The sequence below is a fragment of the Ptychodera flava genome, chromosome 4 (assembly GCF_041260155.1).
Source record: "Ptychodera flava strain L36383 chromosome 4, AS_Pfla_20210202, whole genome shotgun sequence".
Taxonomy (NCBI): domain Eukaryota; kingdom Metazoa; phylum Hemichordata; class Enteropneusta; family Ptychoderidae; genus Ptychodera; species Ptychodera flava.
The window spans coordinates 17145266-17163185 of record NC_091931.1 but is presented as its reverse complement, the minus strand read 5'-3'; the positions used below and the strand labels follow the sequence as shown (position 1 = coordinate 17163185).

The 17920-nt window shown below is 38.9% G+C and overlaps 1 protein-coding gene across 7 annotated transcripts in view; it reads right to left on the bottom strand.

Moving 5' to 3' along the window:
• Positions 1 to 1158: 1158 nt before the first annotated feature.
• LOC139131035 (cyclic nucleotide-binding domain-containing protein 2-like) overlaps positions 1159 to 17920 on the bottom strand; it is a 77729-nt gene continuing 60967 nt past the window's right edge. For 3 of the 7 annotated variants that reach the window (XM_070696950.1, XM_070696952.1, XM_070696953.1), the window contains 16 exons: positions 13628 to 13698; positions 12661 to 12778; positions 12348 to 12422; positions 11358 to 11446; positions 10477 to 10639; positions 8823 to 8906; positions 8157 to 8299; positions 7881 to 7941; positions 7204 to 7336; positions 6047 to 6198; positions 5543 to 5611; positions 4792 to 4942; positions 4057 to 4142; positions 3517 to 3600; positions 2907 to 3032; positions 1159 to 1980 (listed from right to left, as the gene is read on the bottom strand). In XM_070696950.1, coding sequence (XP_070553051.1) covers positions 1855 to 1980; positions 2907 to 3032; positions 3517 to 3600; positions 4057 to 4142; positions 4792 to 4942; positions 5543 to 5611; positions 6047 to 6198; positions 7204 to 7336; positions 7881 to 7941; positions 8157 to 8299; positions 8823 to 8906; positions 10477 to 10639; positions 11358 to 11446; positions 12348 to 12422; positions 12661 to 12778; positions 13628 to 13698 — 1731 coding nt within the window. In that variant the 3' untranslated portion in view covers positions 1159 to 1854. Of the gene's footprint in view, positions 1981 to 2906; positions 3033 to 3516; positions 3601 to 4056; positions 4143 to 4791; positions 4943 to 5542; positions 5612 to 6046; positions 6199 to 7203; positions 7337 to 7880; positions 7942 to 8156; positions 8300 to 8822; positions 8907 to 10476; positions 10640 to 11357; positions 11447 to 12347; positions 12423 to 12660; positions 12779 to 13627; positions 13699 to 17658; positions 17857 to 17920 lie in introns of those variants that run through there. The other 4 variants (XM_070696951.1, XM_070696955.1, XM_070696954.1 and 1 more) reach the window with 3 other exon arrangements.

Genomic DNA, 17920 nt, shown 5'->3' with positions numbered 1-17920 from the left:
GTTCATGATATCAATCAAATTAGTTGTTTGTGTTTACTTGCAATGCCAAAATCTTTCAAACATATCCTCTCTAACTTTAATGGCAACATTCATTCCAGAACAACAACAATTGAATTATATCTGATAGCAATCAGAATCCAAATAAAAAAATAAAAACAAAGATTTTTCCTGGTTACATGGTTTCACCTTTCGATGCAGAAAGAAATACACAAACAAACAAACAAACAAACAAACAAATAAATAAATAAACGACAAATGAATAAAAGATGTTTACGAAATTCAATCATGTTGCTGATTAAAATTGTCTTGAGCTGTATTTCACTTGTGTTATATGCTTTTGTGTAGCTGTGTTGAAGGGTATGTGGTATTTGTATTATTGACAAATATCAACAATTGTTTGTTTATTATTTACATTTGATAAGTTCCGCTGCTGAAAATTTTCACCAAAATATGTGTCTTTTCATGACATTTAAAATGTGTAAAAGTTTGCAGGTTTTTGGACTATAAGATCTATTTTTAGAGTCTTTTATTCATTTTCAATGCATTTTGAACCAAAAATGTGCATTTTAAGCCCATTTTCCCACCCCCCATTTGCTAAACCAAACATGGAAAGACTTCTCGAAGCTTCTCCATTTCCTGATCTTTGAAATTCATAGTGGTTTGGCTGGGCTTCCAATCACAGGAAACACACTACCTGTCTAAAAGAAGTGTAACATGTCAAGTTTATTGGTTCAAAGAGTTCTTGGCATGGGAGGCTATATTGCATGAAAGTCTATGGCGTCTTAAGGGTTAAGAAACCTTTTTTGTCTTGTAGATATGTCTTATTTTAATGGTAAGGAAATCAGTTCATGAACTTTTGAACTTTCATTTTGGAGAGGGGTTTAACTATCTGCTATGGTCCCTAAGTGTCCTCAGTAGAAGGCACATACTTTTTAGTACCATTTGTTGAGAATATAACACACCATATGCTATTCTATACTTTGATTCGCCAAAACAAATCACATGACCAGATAATGGATTCGGATATGACTAGTGCCCTGAAATTCACATTGCAAGGTACTAGCTCAATGACTAGTGCACTGGTGCCATAACCCCTATGACTTTGTAATGTGTATGCACCATCACTGATGGCAGCTGCAAATCACACTGAACCAGAAGACACTTTTTCAAATGCTTTTATTATGAAGAAAATTTTAATAAGTGGCAACAAATAAATATAAAAGTGAGAAGTCAATACAATTTTCATAAAATATGGCATGTGAAAAGACAACCTTCAAAGGGAAGGTTTGGTCAGAAATGACTAGAAGTGTTATTGTAGTTTCAATAGACATGGCTAAGGATGTAGGGCATGCACTGCTTCTATAATTCCGACATGATGAAAAATTGGTTTAAATTTACAAAAACAAAAATATGCTGGTGCAACTTTTTGACCAAATAATTATCTATCAGATAATGATGGAATTGTTAGAAATATTTCAGGTAATGGTATCTTACTTAAAGATGCCCCCAGTTTCATCTTCCCTCTAGTTTTATATACATCTGTCTATGCAAAGAGTAAATAATTTTTTACTTCAACACTGGCCCAGCCTGTTTCAAATAAAGAAAGAGTCTTCCAAAATGTTTAGCCATCCCTCAGCACAAGGGAGATTCAGGCCAATCGGCTAAAGTTTTTCAACGTGCCGGTGGAAAAGTGCCAAACACATCTGCTAAAATTGCTTTTAAGACATTAGCTACTTCAAACCAATCACAGCGACGCTTTCAGTAAGTTGGACGGCATAAACCAATTGGGACGAGTCTTTAAATAATGTAAATATCTCGCGTCATCGTCATTTGCGACAGCCTCGTTCACAGACTTCAATATGAAGCGTTTCGCGGTGTTCTCGACACGACGTCTCGTACAACACGACTTTTATACTTTTTCCAGTCCCTGGCTCTCTTGATTTCTTGGAGAGTGTCGTCGGACGTTGGAAAGTTATTCGTCTGCAAAGCAAGGGAAACGATTCAGTTGACAAAGAGGATTTCGAAGCTGAAGGCTGAAATCTGTCTACATCTAATGGTCCTGTCATTGCAAGTGGAAAAATCAGAAGTATGGATATGTCTGTGTTTCTGTGATGCTTTTCGTGGGGATCATAGTGGATATTGGTGCTTAATTTTTCTACGATGGTAGTGGCACTTTCAAGGAATATGTATACCCATGCTTGTTCCAGAAATCACGGAAAGGGGAGGGCAGTTTGGTTAATCAAGGTCAGTAAGAAGAAGAAAATTGGGACGGTTTACTTTTCCGAAAATTGGTCCATGAAATAGCCATTAAAAACCTGTTGAATAATTTTCTTAGATGTACATCCATGCCAGTGTATAATTTAAAATTACATTGTTCTAAATAATGACATATTTTTCTCAAAGTTACCATGCTGTTTTAGATAGTAATAAAAATAAGCTGGTACATACGACAATATTGGACGACATAGAGGTGTTCAAACAGCTTCGTTGTTTATTCATTTCATGTCTGTAACTATATTTGGAAATTGTCTCCCCTTTTTCTAGATTTTGTAAATTAAGAGGCCCTTTGGTCTTATTCTCTCCCATATTTTTCGAAATACTGGGGGTCTTTTTCGTTGAAAATTCCCAGATAAGAGGCGCTTTGTAAACTTCGCAGATCAAGCGTGAACACCGAACCATCCCGTGAATGCCATCGCCGAGATTGAAGCACCCTCAGTATGGTAATTGTCTACTTTTTTGATGCCAGTGTTGCCGTTTAGATTTTTCTGCTGGTTCGATACTCTGTCCTTATTAAATCGCATAAAGTCAAAAGTCAGTCGACGATAGATTTAATGTACAGGACAAAGCAAAGAGGACAAAACCGAGTCTTTCCCGTATACCTGATTTCAATCCTATCGAATACTCACCATAATGCTTATAGACTGTAAGACTTTGGAGTTAGCCTCGGAGATAAAGAACTTTCTGGATATGATGATGCATTCACAACCTTCGCTGATCAAACTCAAATGCTGAGAAGTACACTGCTCCAAACCCTGAAAGTAGCGACAGAGATTAAAGTGTCACCGATGATAAAGAAGAAGCATTTTCTTGATGTTCGATGTTCACCATAAAAATTATTTGTTGCGTAAAACGACGCCATAGGCTGACACCGACCAATCAATGAAAAGACCTGACCAATTTGCCGGTGTACCTCCGCGCAGGCGCAGCTGTTCCAGAGAAACGGAAGGCAAGTACTTTTTATTCCGCCTTCATTCATCTACAAAGCGCAGGAATACAAGAATTTGTCATGTGTTTGACGTCTACGCACACACTTCGTCTGGTCCTCATCGAAACTGGTGAAATCGGCAAAAATTTCAGGCTAACCAGTGGTATTGATAAGAATTAAACACCAGTTATCACTTTCTCCCCAGCCCACCATAACGTTTGTAAATTTCCAACAATGCTAGTCTCAAAATTCAAAGAGCAGGTTGTGTGACACAGGCTCAGAAGTCACCCCGAGGAAATCCGAATACTTACGAAGACGGCACCGGGAGACATTGTCGCTATCTGTGCATACACTGTTCGGATCCGACTTGGATGAACCAGTAACGGTTTCTGTCTCTGCATTCGAAATAAAATGTATGGTTCATATGGTTGAAATTGATGAAAAACGAACCAAACGTCATCGAATAATGCTGAAAAAGGACGTCTGAGGTTAGAGATTTCCACACTTAATTATCGAATTAATCGTTACAAATAAAATGAGGGCGTTTTTTAGGTGTTCCAGAACGCGTTGACCCTATCAAACCCAAAACGAAAATTCACATAAGATAAGAACGTGCACACTGCAATGTCACTGTCAATGAAAGTAATGTTAAGTTTGCAAATAAGTTTTGCAAATTTAGTAAAGAGAAGGGCAAGGAAATAGTCTTGGCTCTTAAATGCCATCACTTATCTGGAGTTGACTAGAAATCAATGATTGCAAAACATGTATTACCAAAACTTGGTGTCAACGGCGCGATTTGGGGCTACCTCTTACCAACAAATTACTTGCAAGCACTGTAATGCAATACGCACCTGGGCGTCTTCCTTCAGCTGAAGACTTTTCGTCGCTATCTGTAAACGCCTCCACGTTCGCTTCACTCCGGCATTAGGGAGTTTCACTGAGAATGGATGATCGAAATTAGTTTGACTCTATGTTCGATAATTGCAATCCAACACGTGTAAGCATATACTACAGACTGGTCATTGTAGTGTATCAATCATGAGACATGCATAGGCCGGGCGCTTAAAGATTGCAACGGATCCGATTTGAGAGAGAGAGAGAGAGAGAGAGAGAGAGAGAGAGAGAGAGAGAGAGAGAGAGAGAGAGAGAGAGAGCGGCGAACGATAAGCATTAAGAAGTAGTAGAAAGCGTTGATCTGAGGAAAACAATTGTTATTAGCCTTATTTTATTCTCCTTACCAATTCCTCGACTGACAGAACTAATTCGGGAGAATTTGATTGCAATATAACAAATTACTCATAAAACAAGTGTATAACTTAAAAGAAAAGCAGATGAGATTACATTTGCAGATTAAACCGACATTACTTCACCATCCAATTATCCCAAATTAGTTCCAATCGTGTTATATGGTTCTCTGTACTCCGTGGATTACCCATACACTACTGATAGAATCTTCCAGTCTAACAAATTCAGTGAGAGACCTAGAACAATGAATCAGGTTTTTAAGTTAAAATAGCCATTACAGCCTTTACTTTACCGCTGTTTGTCTCTGCCAATCATCAAGCCGGCAGGGTCTTCATGCCTACCTTTCTTTTCTGCCGAGGGACCCGATTCTTCGGAGGCAGAGTCCGGCGTTGGCGTCATTTCTAATCGTATAGTAGGTGTACGTGGCGTTGGCGGCGATGCCGGTGGTTTCGAAGCCGTGATCTTTTTCCCCGTCATCATTTCCAGAGTGCTCTGAAATGTGATTTTATAATACCGTGAGGGCGATTACACGAATTGGTATTTACATGGCTGAACCATGGGCTTAAAAGCACAATCAACGTGCAATCTTTCGCAATATCAGTGATTCGGTTCTGAGATGACCCATTCTACATAGTCCGAATTCTAACAACTTATCACCCCCTTCCTCTCCCGTCTCGAAAGAGTATTAAAAGAAGACTACACAGCAGAACAGAAAATTAAAGCAAAGTATTGCCGTCTCTTCTATGCAAAGGGCGCGGGTGGAACAGTAGCTGTGCTCTAAGTTTTTGACGTCACAATTTGACACACATTCAGGACGACAACAGCTAAAAGTTTGTGATTTGTACGATAAATGTGCATAGAAAAAGTCTTTTTCTAATTAAAATGAAGGCAACAGCAATTTAGATAATTCTAACAATTTAGAAAGATGATTTAAAACATGTTGAGTGCACACATGTTATGATACAACTGAAAAGACAACATCGTTACAATAAAAACAAAGCAGTTGCAACATCTGCTGTGTGGTGGCGCACTTTACCATGCCAAGATTTTCTTGGCAAATGGCGTCACCAAATTTACACTGAAATGACGTACAATGATTTTTAAACGTCGCTCGTGCTCAAAATCGTTTAAAAGTGGATTCCTGAACGTCGACACCTCCTCCTGTGCAGCATGTTAGGTGAATAGAAAGCGAAAAGTTTAAAATTTGTGCGACATCATGGAAATTAGCTCGGTTTTTTAAGTAACCTGGACTGCCAACTGGTAGAACTGCCGGCTAAAAATAGTTCTTAAATCGAGCAGAGAGATAACAGCATGTTTGGCGCTTTCGAAACAAAGACCCTTACACAGCACAGAAAATTAAATACACGTCTCCCCCCCCCATCTGCTTTGATTCCCGAGTCCGGAATCTAGTGGATTACAGGAAAACGGCATTTTGTTATTTTTCAAGGTATAAATGTGTAAATTATAATAGCCTTTGTAACGTGATTGGACATTATGCTATGTAATGTTAGAAACAAAACAATTTTCGTAAGCCTGTAACTCATAGAAGTCACGTTTAAGATAAGATTGAAAAAAATATGTATTATGAATTCGAACCTTCGGAACTGTAGGTCTTTGTAAATGTCTTGCATTGTTCGAATTTCTTCTACTCGTCGTTTGCTTTGGCTTACTCGGTTTTGGCGAAGACTGGCCTGAGTAGTAGGAGCCGGTTGTGAATTGGGGAACTTCTCGTTGAGGTATTGCCGACACTGAGAGGGGAAATGATGAATAAACCATCAGGAAAATATTAGAAATATCTGAGATGAATGTAATACAGAATTCCATGGTTGACGGGGCATTACTCCTTTCGGGTTTGCAAAGACAAAGTCGATCAAACTTAGGGTGCACAGACCGAAAACGACGCCATTTAAACGGGTTCAGCATATAACGGCCACTGCCTGTAGTTTGCAGTGTCAAGTCGGCTTAATGCATCACAGTCACACTCATGACATTTACTGAACACCCACCGTGTGAGGGAGCGTGAAAGACTAATCTACGTCACACACACAAGTATCAAAGGAACACAGCAATATAAACACAGGAATTGTCCTACACTCAAAAATCAGATTCAAAGTTAAACTATACACAACATCAAAAATCCACTTTTAATTTCTCTTATGACAATATGTCGCACTTGTTCTGCATGGTCGAATGGGACTGTTGCACTACTCTCCACGTCACACATACAATCTATGAAGACAAACCTTTCACGTTAAACGGGTCCTCGTCAGCTTATAAAAGCAAAAGTAGATTTCGTATCGTCACGATATTGTATATTAACAATGGGGTTTAATAAATATGTAATACCATTGTGTAATGTTTCACCATTCTTCATAAGTGTCATTGGCTGGGAGCTAAAACATCCCCTGGCAACAGCCTATACAGATACCAGGACACAATACTGATATATGATAAAAGCTCAAAAATGATCATTAACTCAGACAAATCTCTACGACTTTGGAAATCTGGTTTCACATAGATTCTATAGTTTTGTATCAATTATTTCTTCCTTGGTGTAAGACTTTTACTTGTCATGAGTCGATGAGAAAATATTCTGCGACAGGTTCAGAATTTTCTGCTCGCCTTTTTAGGAGATTGAATTTCTATTGAAAGTCGTATAAAGACCAAGTCTTAAACTTAACCAACAACCCGAGTCTCAAACAGCTCTCTGCCAATAAACTACCGTCTGTGAAGGCAAGAAAAACCGCACTCACCGCTCCTTGGAGACATCGCTTCTTTCCTCCGCCTCAGATCAATCAGCGGGAAATGTGACTGAAGCTGACCGCCAGACACCGGCCGTCGTCTCGCTTTGAGTTCGTAGATCTTGGAAACTACCTTGCATTTACCCTGTAAATGGATGGCATAGCTGGACAATGAATACGCCGATAAACTTCACTTTGCAGTGAAGACATATTTTGATTTTATCATGAATAAAAATGTAAACAAGAAAAATATCAGTATATTTATCATATTTGGCATTTATAAAACTTGTGGCATTACAGAAAACACACTCAAAAATTTTGACAACCAATGACAATTTTACTAACGCTATGTGTATTCACAGTCCGGAGGAACTGTGCTGTAATGTATGTGTTTGAGTTGTATCGTGTACTGGGTCGCGTTAAAACCTGAAGTATAGGTTCTGTGGGAACAAAATTTACAAAGCTCTATCGTTGCTCGTACGTGTGACCAAAATGAGAAATTGTATAATTATAATTAACTCATAATTAACAACAGTAACTGCTTTTCCTGGCTGAGCAAAGACTTTGTAGGGATGTTGGGATGTTGGGAGTGATTAATTACCCTTTCTCTATGTGTGTTGTTGGTTGGAAAACAAAATAAAGGAAAATATCTGACACGTCCGAGATCATAGCAAGGTATCAACGCTTACCGTTTTGACTATTACTATGCTATTTGAATCCTTGGAATTTTCTACGATGACTGCGTCTTTCCTGTAATGAAAGCATGGCATGAAAGTCAGCTGACAGTGGCAGGGTTTGCGATTCGATGCGATGCAGCTGAGATGCGATGGGTAAGAGGTACAATATTTTGTGATGCTCTACAATAAGCTGCCTTGTGTAAAGCCAAAAATATCCTTCCATAGTGAAACGCCAAAGAAGTTATTCTTCTTCTTCTAAAATGACAACAACAATATTGAGCGACCTACATGAAATACTGATATGTAAATCCTTGTCGATTTTCCCGCAATTTGTCGATCGGCCAGTTTCGAAATAGGTCTAACGATTTACAAAAGTCAATGAAGTTGTCTCGTTTCTGCTCCAGAGGCTGTCGAATGATCCTATTGAAATCCTATTGAGAGAGAGAGAGAGAGAGAGAGAGAGAGAGAGAGAGAGAGAGAGAGAGAGGAGAGAGAGAGAGAGAGAGAGAGAGAGGAGAGAGAGAGAGAGAGAGAGAGAGAGAGAGAGAGAGAGAGAGAGAGAGAGAGAGAGATTCTTAATTAGCAGTTAACAGATAATTTGACGACCTTATTGTGCTGTAAATTGAACTATATCGAATCCTTATTTGGACACATTACAAAACAGACTACTCATCAATCCCCTTATGGCTTAAACTGATTGATAAATCTTCTGTAACATGTTTTGTAATGTCTATACCAAAACCCTAATCCACGCTGAATACTGACGGTATGGGGACAATGTATACGAACAAGCAAAATGAACGGAGACGGCAACTTTTACAGATAGCACTGGACACCATAGGCATCTATCGCACAGGACAATTGTATTTCTTGGTAGAATATCAGAAATGAGAGAATGCTATGCGACTCGAGGCTAAAAAGGACACAGACGACTGAGTGAACGGAAGAACTTACCTCAGCATGAAGCACTAAGAGTTCAACGTCGTCTTTGCACACTACCGTCGCCGTTCGCGTCGAGTTGTTCATGAACGCAATTTCCTATCAAAGTCAAATATCAAGAATAAACAAACAAAAACACAATTAAAAAAAAGAATATCAAATGAATAAATAAATAAATAGGATAACAATATCATTACATTCACTCGGCGAGTTCCAAAGACATAACTACAAATAGTTGACATTTGGTGTCTTACTGACAATCTTTGTATCAATCCAAGTAAGACAAAATCAATGATCGTCACAACTTCTCAGAAGAGACGGCACATTGACAGTGAAAACTTCAACCTCACTTTGGCCGTTAAAACTATTGACCGCGTCTCCTCAGAGAGGTTACTAGGGGTCACTATTTCTAATAACCTAGACTGGTGTGAACACATTTCAACCATTGAAAGCAAAATCAATTCCAAATTGTTTCTTTCGGCACGCGTCAAAAAATTTCTTCCTCTCCACTCACGCAAGCTATTTTATTACTGTTTCATCTCACCACACATCAATTACTGTTCTAATGTTTGGAGCTTTACTTCCAATAGCAATATCTATGCATTGGAGCATCTACACAGACGTGCAATGAGACTTATTCTTGACATTGTTCCGCCTCTTTCCACTTTTCAAATGTATACTCAGCTTCATTGGCTGCCCATCAACTTGAAACTTCGTTTCAAGTTAATTTCCGTACGGCCCAAATTTACAGAGCAACTCACAATCTAACCCCTGATTACATAACCAGTATGTTCGATAATTATATCCCTTCCAGATCACTTCGTTGTTCCAACCAGAACCTCCTTCAAGTTCCCAAAGCACGTACACTTCTTTATCAAAACACCTTGTCTGTTGCGGGTGTGGATGAATATAACAATCTCCCTAAATCAATCAGGGACTCTGAGTCACTGACTAGTTTTTAGAAATCTTGTAACAACTTTCTGTATTCTATTTACTTGTCTGATGCCTCGTCGTAGTTTTTTTTATATAGTTTTACTTCTGTGTTTTTTGTGTTTTCAAGTTGGTGCTGTAATATGAATTTCTTTTGTCTATTCGACCTCCATGAAAAAGGTGTTTCACCTATGGAGTTATCGAGTTTAAATAAAGATTAATAATAATAATAATAATAATGATAACATAACAATATATGTTAATTGAAAACTTGGTATGTTACCCGACGTTTTTAGAACTACATCCATATTTAATATATGGAGACAATAACGCGAGTGATTCTACAACATACAAAAAATCACAATAGGCTCTCGTTCTATTTGTGCATAAGCTCAAACTTGACGATATAATTTCATGATTAACATTTTTTGTGCTTGCATTGTGTCGATCATAGATACCATCGACCGAGGGCGCTCGAAACTGCAATCTTCAGTTGACAAATGTTCTTTTTAATTTGTTTGAGTTTTTCAAGTTTGAGTCACAAGTTGCTGTTATTCGTCGATTAACCAAATTTTACAGCTACTATGTCTTTGAATTTCACTTTGCATGTATCGCTTCCATTCAAATTTGAAAGAATCAAAATTGTGCTAATAAGAGACCCGGCTTTTTACAGGTTGTCATCCACACTCCGCCCAGTGTGGGTGGAGGGACTGTGTGACATTTGTATACTAGCACTCACCCCGAAGTGATCCCCTGCTGTAATCTCACGCACAGTGCGAACCATCGGTTTGCCTGTTTTCTCGTCAATCTCTCGAATATTCACCAGGCACGTCCCCGACAGTATGATGTAAAACGCAAAGGGTCGTTGACCCTGCTTTAAAATGATTCTTCTTGCCTCATACCTGAAAATGAAAATAAAATCAACACAGTACTACGATAGCTGATTCGAAATCATGACGTAATCATGATGTCACTGCACACAAATTTCACATATTGTTGGAACACGTATCGACAGACAGCGGTCTAGATTTCAGGCTCTTTGGAGAAGATGAAGTTTTCCTCTGATTTTCGGGTAGAACACACCTTTGACGCATTTATGGGCTTCTAAATGGAACCCTTTGGCGGTGTTTCTGTTGATTTATTTTGAAACCTGAACGGCAAGTATAAATTTTCACTTCTGATTTTTTTTAGAATCTACGCAGATAATACTTGCCATTTTCAATTTCAAATGCTCGTAGCTGTGAACAATTTCCTTCCCAAACATTTATGTTTTCGTCCATGATTGTGAGAAAGCACAACTTGAAGAAGTTTCCCCGGGAAAAAAGATCACAAATTGGAAACTTATTTTTCGAGGTGGGTAACTTTTTCATGACGGAGAATTAATAATCAGTCAATACATCTTATTATGCCTTAAACTACTTTCGTCTCGAAATAAGCGTCGTTAAACAGATGTCAAACTTGATTTTGGAATTCGTCGTACGATAGGTGTTCATTTCGACGTTCAGAACGTCTTATGCTGGCGAGTTCGGATAGAGTATGAATCTTTGGTAGACACTACCTGAGCTGCTATATATCTATCTATCTATACGACCGAAAGATTGGGAAATTGCGGGTGTGTACCTCTGATAGACCATGCATTTGATTAACTCCAGCTGTGTGTCTGTCGGGTACTCCTGGAAAGTCTTGTTTTTCCGTAACAGAGCCATGACCTACAGACAACAAGGAAGGTAGAAATGTGAACTGTGAGGGCGACAAACAAAGAGTCAACACGATAGTGGTGCTATCACAAATGTGAACCAAAAGAGTTTCGAAATTTCGATACTTAAGCACACCGCAGTCTCCTTGAAACCACCTTAAAAATATTCTATTTTAACAGGGAAATATACAGATAGGATACTTGCAGATATTTTCGTTTATTTCTCTTCGTTAATAATCTCTTGTGCCGGGCCGATCGTGAATTATGAGGCCTCAACGTGAGAGCGGTTTGAGGACGTTACCCGCTGAGTATTTGGCCATCGTCAGACATCGCTCAGTCTCAGACAAGGGTTAAAGGTATACAGTCACCTGTAATCTAAATATGCCCATATATGGTCAGAGGGTCGTTCCTTGGTATTCAAAATGCCCATGTGAGGGCGCTGTTTTTAAAAGCGGCTACCCGCTTAAAATCTGTGATTGGTTAGATTTTCTCTTTCCATGGTAACTGTGGCAAAATTGGAACAGGTGACAGTATACCTTTCAATGGTGACTTTCCGGCGGACGGGGAGGGGGTGGGGGTGTAACTGTCCAGAATCGAAGGCACAGAGTTTCATAGCAGCAAAACAGAAACACTATATATGACAAACAGAAGCTACTTCTCCACCGTGACAGTCGACAAATTAATCAAAAACGCGTGGAAAATGACGTAAGACAACTACCATTAGCAGTTCCTACTCGCAGGAATGTGTAAAAGATCGATATTTGTAGGCGTCTGACGCTGACAAACACTTCGCTACATCCTTTGGATGACTGAAATGATTAGTTCGTACTTTGTGATTTTGGCAATTTGACAGTGTTATTATAAACGATCTTGTCTGTTTACCCACTGCAGAAAGCCCTTTGTGAAATACTAACCACTTGTATGTCTTCGTTTGTTCTGTCTGCTGGCTTCGTTAGGAGAATGTTTTTGAGCTTTTCACTGCCTCTCGTCTGAAATCGAGATGGTGAGAAGATGGCAAAGTACAAATACAAGTTAGAAAATAAGAGAAAGATCCGTCTTACAATTCGATAAAGAAGAAACCTTACCACGAAATAGTTATAACTTTTTATTAATTTCAATGAGTGAACTATCAGGAATTCATGCACTCCCCGAGTAACTCAGAAGAATGTCCACCCACTACCAGCCTTGAGAAAGAAAAAAACGGAGAATAATTAGCGACAGTCTTACCACCCTGAACTTTTTGAATAAATTAATATCGAAAGCGAGGCTGTCTTTCAGATCAGCTTGGAGGTTGAGCTGCATTTCCACTAATGACCATTGTTTTGTCTCTCCTTCCTTCACGTAACTGTGGAAGAGAAACACAAAACCAAAAAAAGGCCATGGAAATCAAATAAGTAACATAACTTTTAAAAACATAACTTTTAAATCGGGTTTATCGATTGAAATCAGTGTACAGGGAACCACCCTGTTTGATGATGACATGCGCGATGACGTCACAGCCGTGAGCTGCCGTGATATTCGTACTTGAACCCGGTGCGGCGGAGCATACCCTCCATGATACTAAAAAATTCTTTTAAAATATCGAGAAAGATACGGATTGTACGTGTTTATCGCCCGTCTCACTTGCCAACTGTTATCCTTCGTTTAAAAGTAACTTTCGCATTCCGTCGTTGAGTTTTTTATTATCCAATATTTTTACCACTTGATCAACGTATTTCAAAGAAATCTGACAAGCAAATGACATTTTAATAAATCTGTATCCATTATTTGTCGGGGGGAAATGAAAACAACCTTATAGCTCATATTACTTTGTTTTGGAGTAATTTGGTCGTGGTTAGTAACGAGGAAATGCGTACTAAACTCAGTTTTAGCTGTCATATTGACTTCTCACCAAGATAAAGGTACTTAGGATGTTTGCTCGGTCAGAGACAACCTTTAGTCGACGGAAAATAAACATTGGGGTTGTATTGTTGATGGCATTGCTTGTTTTGTGAAACGTATTGGGACAGTAACAATTAAGCGATTTATTCCAGTAAATGAGCAGATCTGATTGCAAATTTTCTGGCAGTCGCTTAGAAAGCGCCCAAACGACAATATTTACATGACAGCGTGGCTTTGAATTGACTGTTGACGTTCAAATGGCGAACAGCTAAACTACCAGTAGCAGTTGACCACTGATATACGCATCGCTTACCTTTTCAAGGCAAGGCATATTCCGGCAACCACGCGAACTGTTCTAGCCACCCTCTGCAGCTTTTCGAAGGGCTGAAATGAACCAGAGAGTAACACATACCACAGTTAGGCTTCCATGTTAAATACAATTTCCTCAAAGGTGTTCATTCACAAATATGTGACTGCTCGTTAATGATTAGAACCGGGACAAAAGAGTACCAGTACCTAACCTGTACTCAAGTCTCTCAGTTTCCTTTGCGTCTTAAATATTTCATTTGAAACTTTATTTTTTTCTTCGAAGTTGCCACTCTGGTAACACAGAAATGGCTTGGTATGTTACCATTTCACATCAGTAACTTGAGTAGTGCCCCAACTGTGAAAGTCTGAGCGACACTTGCATCAGTTGTACAACAGTAAAACTCAGGAACCAATTCACTAGTTGTAATTTTGATCATTTTCCCGTTACGGAAGAAGTTGTTAGTTCTACTAACTTATGATGTATGTATGGGGAGTGGGTGTGCACAGGAGGTGTACCGGGCAGACAATCGGTACTCAGATCATCACTAATAACAATCCGTATTTTTTTCCTCTTTTCGGTTGAGTTTACTTAAGCCGTGTTGGAGATCAGTCATGGCAATAACAAGAGCAGTATCGTCAACACCAAATTTGCCATATCACCGAGAGCACGCAATAAGAGAATGGATTATGACATTCTGTAAAAGCCGAAGTCCTCAATCAGAATTTTGCTTTTCCATGAAATTTCAAATAAGTTATCCCTTTATGAACTGTAAACAACCTGCGCCCCGTATAGGTGGAAGAAAACGATACGTCGATGAGCGCAATATGATCTTGGGTTTGTAGCATGGTTTCGCCAATCGACTGATGAAATGAAGTCACAATGTCAAAGTCAAACACGATGCCGTGCCTCTAAGTCCGGTCAAACTCCTAACTATGTACTTGACCGCAGACTGAATAAAATCAGAGACTCTACACACGGAACCGTACACCAACATATATTTAAAAACTATCTACTGTTGATTGGCCAATCAGAGTGCTCAATTCAGGGTGTTTTATTTACTCGTAAAGCCTTGGTCACCAAATTCTTGAAACGAATGACAGCGCCGTAGTAAAGTACTGTCCAATCAAAAGTGAACATGTCATATTCTGTAGACATCTGGTACGTTTTAATATTCAAATTTGGTAACACAGCGGAAACCAGCTGCAACACAAAATCTGCTGTGCCCGAGGGCATTTATGTAATGTGCCCTAGGGCATTTATATAATGTGCCCTAGGGCATTTATAGGATATTCCATTACATTGGAAGGCTATTTCACAAATAAAAGTTTTAATTCATATCCTAAACATGTTACATTGACAAAGGGGACGGTTGACGTAAACACATTGAAAACGAAAGTATATCAGTTAGGGGCGATAGTTTTTAAGGGATAAAGCCCGAGTCCAACCCTAGGATAAAATGTCTCGGCCTGCGGCCTCGACATTTTATCGTTGGGTTGGACTTTATATACCAGAAGAGCCCTCGTACTCGGGCTTTATCCTATACATACATATATATATAATATATAATATATATATATATATATTTATATATATAGATATATATATATATATATATATATAATATATATATATATATATATATATATATATATATATAGGATAAAGCCCGAGTACGAGGGCTCTTCTGGTATATAAAGTCCAACCCAACGATAAAATGTCGAGGCCGCAGGCCGAGACATTTTATCCTAGGGTTGGAATTAATATACCAGAAGAGCCCGAGTACGAGGGTTTTATCCGACTTAAAAACGTACCAGATGTCTACAGAATATGACATGTTCACTTTTGATTGGACAGTACTTTACTACGGCGCTGTCATTCGTTTCAAGAATTTGGTGACAAAGGCTTTACGAGTAAATAAAACACCCTGAATTGAGCACTCTGATTGGTCAATCAACAGTAGATAGTATATATATATATATATATATATATATATATATATATATATATATATATATATATATATATATATATATATATATATATATATAATGCTGGCTAAGTAATCTGTGAGTGGGTGTAATAACTTAATTGTTTGATCGATAAGTGCAATTCAAAACTGCGAGACATTACTATCAACCTTGGCAACGAAAACTTTCAGTGTAATAATTTACATGTAAAATACCTCTCGTCTTCGTCATTTATTTTCGTTTGACGATGACGTACTTGCAATAAATTGCCACTGGTCGAGAGATGTGGACTTTGTTCAGTGTATGGCTCAAATCTAAAAAAGCCCACTCGTCGCTTAGCGTCTTTTTGTTTGTTTTGGATGTGTAAATAAAGATTTTCAACTTATTCAGTCATTCCCTGTCTCCTATTTATATTTACTGTTTTTACGTATGTTCCGGATAAGGTTTTTGCCAGGTCACGTGATGGAGGGACAGTGCCTTGGCTGACTCGCAGCGTGTTTGCAAGGTTATATCTGATTGGTCGATTGTCACAGCAACTTAGGGAGTTTATTTGTATTATTTCATTATAACGGTAAGATTCTGCCAACCAATTGGATAACAGCTTCGAAATCGCTGCGAGTCGGCCCCAATGCTTTGGTGTAATTTGTGCTCGCTAAGCTACGCGATCACACCGACTAAACAGACAAATTTAAATTTGCTGAAATAAAACCCTGAGTGACAACAGTGTACAAAATAGCTGGAAGAGCTCAACTACAGTGTGTACCTACCATCTCTGGAGACAACCATTAAAGTATCGGAATAGGCGAGGCAACAGAACGAGCAACAAAACGTTGCATGAAGAATAACAACCCTTAATTTGTTGAGGTTTACTTTCAAACCAGCGAGGCGCCTCAAGTGCACAAAAGATCAGGCTTGTATTTTCGAGAATTTTGGAAAGTGGCCCCGTTTTCGTCAGACGAGATTTGCGGTGTTTGGGATGAGAAACTTAAGACTAATCCCAGGAAGGCGTTCCTTTAAGGTTTTGTCCACTATTGAAGGAAATAAAACTATTCCTGAGTCAGTTTGACGGAGAACGCGCTACCAGTAGAGTCACTGTACGGTGCGTCACCAACATTATCGATAGTTGCCAATGGAATATCGGTGTATTTAACGACGGTTTGCTCACAATTTTTACATCAAACACTAAAATGTTATTCTGACAGTATGAGTCTGTAGCAACTTTAGAAATTGTGATTATTAGAACTCGCTTAAAATGGATTATCAAACAGTAAACGTTGACGAATATGGTACTTTGGAAATAATAGGCAAGTTTTTTGCTGTAAAGGCCTATGTTTGTTCGGTTTTCAGAGCCAACATTATTGCTCTGTTTGTTGAATACGGGTTCTTGTCCTATTCTTGCTATATCATATCGAAATTAAAATACCTTGTGTTGAATTCGTAAACAGTCTGTACTCGTGCAATGACTCGTTTTACTGTTGGCAGCTGAATTTTAGTCCAGACCAGAATTCATGTATGTGCCACAGGGGAGTGGAAGCATTCGGCACACACAAAACCCGGATAAAGTTAACAGCCACTTAAGATCGGTTCAGCGTGAGCGATTTATTCTCGCTCTAGTGTTTTGAGTTTTATGCCAGGACCTATGGACTTCTTTATCGATTTTACAGTCAATATTATTGGTTTGAGTAAACCCACCTTTGACCTCGGAGTTATACATGCTGACAACGACGCGGTGTTACAGTAATTACAGAACACGTCAAAAGCGCAGTATCAACTGAACCGTGAAGGTGCAACGCTTTCAGTGTAACACATGTAGTTTGACCGTTGTCGATTTTACTCCGCAGAGTCTTGGAGGCACCGTGCTCTGAAAAGTGTTCGCTACCGAAGAAAACTTAAAGATATTAACGAGTTACTTTGCAAAGGAACCTGTAACCACTTTGGCAAGAGTAAACTTCAGTGCTGTGCGTCCCTACGGTGCAGCATTGGCTACAACTCACACGCAAAACATTTTGTATGAGAGTGGTTCTGAAGCTACAAGTTAGACGTACGTTGAATAAAATCGAAGCATACCTTACTTATCTTGACCGGCGTTCGATACAATCGAGCCTGGCGTATGAAGTCCATCGCGATTTTGCCTCATCGAGGCGCGAACGTGTAAAGCCGTGTTTATGGCGTATAGTCGAGAGCTTTAAAGAAGTCTACACACAAAAACATTGTTAACGCTCAGAATACATGTAATGTATATAGGGCATATTGATGGAGTGGCTTTGTACGGGAGTACGCAGGTGAAAAAATCAACTCGGATAAACAAGAGAAAGGACAACGGAGAGGC